Consider the following 6,000-nt stretch of genomic DNA (forward strand, 5'->3'; position numbering starts at 1 on the left):
TGCACCCCGCTCTGTAAGATTGTTGTACGAAAGTGCTAGATGATCGGTAAAGAATGTTGATTCTGTCATGTATATTTTCTTAATCCGATTGCTGTCTAATTTTAAATGTTGTAAATGTATTAATGTTTTAAAGTTGATTCTGTGACTGATGACGTATTTCATGTGTACATACATGCCAAGTCATCCAGGAATAAAGCTGAATCTATTTGTTATGTATCTATTCATAAGTTCAAATGTCAAATATCTTATTTTCCATAATCTACAAGTGGAGACGAGAATATAAGTTTTGCATAACTTGAGCCCGCCGTCGCTTTGTCTTTATCCATTCATTTGTATTATTTGATGTTTCCTTTGAATAAAAAATTTATCTATACAATTTTGTACGCGTGCTCAAGGGGGTCATTTCTCAAGTTTGTGAATTAAGCGAGAGGTGAACATCATTGATGATGGTAACCATTAACTTGCATTGACAGCTCTCTTTCTAAAGTCACTACACAATTTTCAGAATAAAGAACAAGTCCACCAGTGGTTTTGTGTCATCGGAGACATACTTTATCACTCTAACATGAGTTTCACATGATTGTAAAGGCAACATTACATGTTGATTCATGTTGGTAGACAAGTACTTTCAAGTTCGCCCGTCATATAAATTCTTTATTTCACTTCAACTCAGATAATGCAGGTCACCCTTATCCGCGGGGTAGCCTATATCCGTTCTATCTATAAAGACGGAGTATTTAGGGACATATACATTTCCCTAGATAACTCATACATGTACAACGGATATAGGCTACCCCGCGGATAAAGATGACCCTGCGCTACCTGACGGCTTCTGAAGAACACTTGATGGACTTTGACGTCTTGAGGGGTGTGCGAAGACCTTATTTCTTTCTTCCATCATTACTGTACAATTCAAGTCGGTACACTTTTATTTCACACATAGTTTCTTCAATATAAAGGAATCAATTCGTATTCAGGAATCGGGACCAGATGCATTGACGATTTTCGACACCCCCCTCCCCATCACACATGTAACAATGGTGCGTCAGTGCACCAAGTAGGGCTGGGTATCGGTGCAGCGTACCGGTACAAAACCGGTTTTTCTTATTGGACCGGTCCAGAAAAACCGGACCTGAAAAAATTAGGTGAACCGGATGTTGGACCGATTAGAAAATTAACAGATTATTTTATCAGGCATTCACACGTTTTGGCGCTTGCAAGTGGAAGAACATAACAAGAGTGAAGTAGGGTAAAGTTTGTAGTAATTTCTACCAAGTTTTACAGCCAATCGTACAGGTGCAGTTTAATAGCGTTGTAGGATCTTAAATTGCCAGTGAAGGTCTAATACTCCACCAAACAGATTTCTTTGTAGTCAAATGGACCATTGGTATGAGTCATACTGCATCAGGTCCAGGTTCAGGTCCGGACCTGGACCTGATCCTTTGGACCTGATCCGGACCTGGACCTGAATTTTCTGTACCGGTACCCAGCCCTAGCACCAGGTTAAGACCCTGTCACTGTTGTAGAGACCTTCCCTGACGGGTAGAACATGTCCATACATGGTACATACTCTCCAAGCAGAGGTTCGGCTCTTTTTTTACGTGTTTTAGGCGTTGTTTTGTCGGGCTTTCTATTTTGTATTAAAGGTTTTCTTCATGGCGGTGCAAAACAGTGGCGCCAAACGTCTGCTTGGAGAATAGTCCGCACACGTGATCCATGTTTCCGGTATGCTACACAAATCTATGTTCGCTCCCATGTGCATCGGCAACTTTCGGAATTTCTAGTGACTTTAAAAAATGGTGTCAGTTAGCCCTATACATGTTTACACTGCTAACGCCAGTTTACCTTACTCCGCGGGGTAACCTATATCCACTATAGTTAACTGCAATATTTCAAAATTTTGGGGTAAGCTATATCCGTTGTCAAAACTAACTGAATTTTTTTCAAAGTCCGTCAAATTCAGACATCCCCATAAGACCTACATGTATATTTAAAAACAACGGATATAGGTTATCCCACGGATAAAGGTGAACTAGCGCTACCATCCGAGACTTTTGTCATGTGGTCTATGTGTAACGTCAACTTTCATTATTCCGCTGTGCACCTCAAGCCTCCACATGTATATAGAGTGAAAAGCAAATGTACAGACATCTACTAAACTTAGCATCAGTAATATCCGATGCGTGCACACGTCAGATATCCAGGTGTTCAGGACATTGTTGAAAAGCTAGACATCGACAACACCTATTTTTGAGGTGGCGGTCTTCAGGTACACGGTGAAATTCTAAAAGCTGACGTTCGCTTCAATTCAAACCACGAATACCTGAAACTTCGGAATTGACAAGATTTGAGAACGACACGATATCTTTTACCGAATGTTACGACTTGGAACGTCCACATGCACTAATTTCAAGGTATGAAAAAAGTAGAAACAAGAACATACACATTTTGCACATGAAGTTGGCCTATATGGCTGTACAGGTCAAAGGGCACGTCCTTAATGATAAACAAAAGACCGTCATTTCATTTCCTGTCGAACTTGACCCCCGAACTATCCATTGACGTTTGAACTTGACATTCTATTGTTACCTTGACATGTATTCAACCTTGACCTCTGCCCCAAAGTCCTGATCTTGACCGTTGCCCCAAAGTCCTAATCTTGACTTCAATCCCGGAGTGTTGAACTCTGCCCTTTAGTCCTGAGCTTGACCTTTGCCCTTGACTTCTATCCCGGATTGTTGACCTCTGCCCTTAAGTCCTGACCTTGACCTTTGCCCTAATGCCCCGGATCTATATGGTCTATGGGTTCCTCGTCGTTGCTATCGAACACACAGTCGTCCAGCGGCGGCGTGTGCGTGGGCTCGGGCGCGGCCGGACGGTCCGGCATGTGTATGATGGCGATGGGCGGCAGGCGCATGCCCTTAAACCGGGGTTTCCGACACGGGTCCGATCTAGTTCTGCGCCTCTGTCGGGACAGCGCCGACTCGAACCCCGTCGAGACGGTCAGCAAGTCCGAGTCGAAATCCACGGCGACGCTTCTCGCGTCTCTAGAGGCCGCGTTGTTGTTGTCTCTCTTCAAGGAGAGTCTCTCCATCTTCCCGTACAGGTTGTTATCCGAGGCGTGGCCGCGCAAGTCTCTCGGCGACGGCAGGGGACTGTCGCACTCCGCCGCCGTCATGCTCGACAAGACGTCTTCGCTCTCGTAATACTGTCTCGAGTCGGCCGCGACTGGGTCGTCTTCGTCTTCCTTGACGTCTTCCTTGAGGCCGTCCTGTCTCCGTATCCCCGGCAAGGGCGCGAACTTCTTCAAGGAGAGCTCGGCGTCCCTGTCGCAGCCGACGTCCTCCTGCTGCCGCACGATCTGCACGATCTCGTCTATGTCCTCCCCTCCCGGCCTGCGCTGGCGGGAGAACTGCGAGTAGTCGGCTCCTGACGCCTCCCGGACTAGCGCCTGGCCGCCTCCGTCCTCCATGCTGATGTCCTCCGCTCCCGTGGGACGTCCTGGCGCATCGGAGTCGGGAAAATCAGCGGACGGGGGACTCCCGTTACCCGGGGAGACGGGCGGGGTTACTCCGGTCCACTGCAATGGGAGAGAAAAGAGGAACAACAGTTACTTTATAGTCGGTGTGTTGACACGGTGACGGTCAATGGTAGACATACAGGCGGACAGCAGACACAGTGTGTACAGTGAGCTTTATTGTACTGTATTGTATTGTACTGTGCATGCGTACTTGCACGCTTTCTAACTCTCTCACATGTACAGAGTAACATTTCCACGAATGGGGCCCGGTCGGGGAATGTTGGGGAACGAAAAGTGCATTATAGTAAAGTTTATTGCAAATTCTTGCCCGTGGGCTAATTGCAGGTAACATGACAGATTCAGACAGAGCACAAAATAATATCAAAGGTGTCTACTCTAGTCTAAAACTAGTAAAAGCTAACTCTAGGTCCTGGGCTATTGGTTCGACTCCTTTCTCGACAGTGGAAGTGGAAAGATCCCACCTTTTCTATTAATTATGTGTGGGCTTTGTGAAGCTAGAATGAGACTTGTTTTCTTTTTGTCGGTGAATGTTGGGAAGTTTGAATGGAATTTGGTGGCCTCTTCAAACAACTCTTTTCTTTCGTGATCGTAGAAAGAGCAGTTTGACATCAATGTGTTTCGTCTTCCACCATGTTTGACGTGCACTGTTTGCACGTTCTTTTACATACAGGAAGCTTTATAAAACACATCAAAACATAGAACGGACCAAAAATAATTCAACAGCATGTCTTGTGTATATTTATTGACATAAACTTAAAATTTTGATTCCCGCAAAAATCCCGGCCCGCGTACTTTTTATGTGTGTTTGGTGCCTTTTATATCATACTTTTCGTTCCCGAAAGCTGCCCCGGTTTGGAAATGTGACGCAGGCCTTGCGAATTGGTAGTATTTTGAATGAAGATTTCAAAGCCCGCGCCACACATCTGCTTGGAGATGACTGCTGGCGGGCCAGCCCGGTGTTGTGCGGAGATAAACAGGTGTCACGCCGTTACCATGGCGACGCTTAAGTACCGTGAGACCGCAGACGGAGGCTAGCCTCGATACCAGACTCCGAGACGAGCACGAGACTAGCCTGGACGCCAGACTGTATCCAGGGCCTACAGTGGCCAACTCCTAGAGGTGGGGTCACACGTGCGTATATATTCAAGTCCGTTTGAGGTGCGAATGAAGCTCTTAGTCTCTACCAGGCTCCACAGGTCGCGGGGAAAATAGTGCAAATAGGACAAATATAGATACATAACATGCCAGGTGAGTTAGCTGACCGAGAAGTATGGTTAGCGACCCAGCTAACTTCGCTGACATGTTACCTGTTTACGTTTGTCCAATTTCTATTATTTTTACAACGACCTGTGGGGCCTGGTGGAGGCAAATACTCCCATGCGCACCTCATACGGACTTTGATATATACGCAGGTGTGACCCCACCTTAAGTCACTTTCTCATTTTATCACGTGTTCAGCGCCAACTGTCGGGAAAAACATTTTAGAGACTGGTCTCCATGGCAACTCAACGACCCTAAACACGGACAACAACAACCAGGCGACGTTGCCACCCACTCCCCGTTTTTCTAAGGACATTGTTTATTGTATCATATTAGCTGTCCTTGGTGCTTCACAATACAACCTATATATAGGAAGCCCATTGAAATCCAGCCTTGAGTTACTTATACTCGATGGTATTGTGTCTGAATATCTTTTATATTAAAAAAAAGATGCCACGCTGCTTGTGTAGTAAATACTGTCTATGCACATAAAGATACGGGCTTATATGACACAACAGGTGAAGGGATTTCTACCAAGATACCCGAAAAATTGACCGAAAGGGTCGCTGAATGGTCTATTAGTGGCTGGCAGCTGGGCGGGCATAGATCGCCAAATCACTCAAATCGCTCTGTTAGCGCCTAACCTTCAACCCATTGTTGCAGAACACAACCCCAACCCAATATTGTCTCCCATAATACCCCCTTTTCACTAGGACGGCGCTCTCGCCGCGCTCTCTCAGCGGCCTCAAATTGATGTATTCCTCAACAAACTGTATAGAAAAGAAACGAACCTTTTGACACTTTCAGTGTTTTGTCGTCTTCTCGGTCACACTTTTACGTTTTGTATGATATACCCAGTGTGAAAGCTAAGGTTAGACATATCCTATTTAGGTCGCAGTGAGAGCGCAGCGCGATCGCCGTCTAGTGGAAAGGGGGTCTTATCGGTGGATGTGTACGCTGGCTTAGCGCCGGACACAATCCTGGGATTACATACTGTATAGGGTGTAGGCCTCGCCCGTATTATAGTAAGGTGCCATGGGGAATATGTAGCGTGTTAACGTTAAAGGAGAGACACACAAACAAGCACGCTAAAGAACCGATCGAACTATCTGAAAGAGTAGGGGTCTACTCTCCAAACAGAGGTTGAGTAGCAAAAATATAGTAGTAGTCGGAAAAATTACACGGACGCTCCTCTTCCG

At 45.8% G+C, this 6,000-nt stretch overlaps 1 protein-coding gene across 3 annotated transcripts in view; it reads right to left on the bottom strand.

Annotated features, from left to right (window-relative positions):
- Positions 1–2,497: 2,497 nt before the first annotated feature.
- The window catches only part of LOC118420766, a 14,464-nt gene continuing 10,961 nt past the window's right edge, over positions 2,498–6,000 (bottom strand). For all 3 annotated transcript variants that reach the window (XM_035827764.1, XM_035827747.1, XM_035827755.1), the window contains exon 2: positions 2,498–3,580. In XM_035827764.1, coding sequence (XP_035683657.1) covers positions 2,777–3,472 — 696 coding nt within the window. In that variant the 5' untranslated portion in view covers positions 3,473–3,580 and the 3' untranslated portion in view covers positions 2,498–2,776. The remainder of the gene's footprint in view (positions 3,581–6,000) is intronic.

This window comes from Branchiostoma floridae, chromosome 1, assembly GCF_000003815.2.
Source record: "Branchiostoma floridae strain S238N-H82 chromosome 1, Bfl_VNyyK, whole genome shotgun sequence".
Taxonomy (NCBI): domain Eukaryota; kingdom Metazoa; phylum Chordata; class Leptocardii; order Amphioxiformes; family Branchiostomatidae; genus Branchiostoma; species Branchiostoma floridae.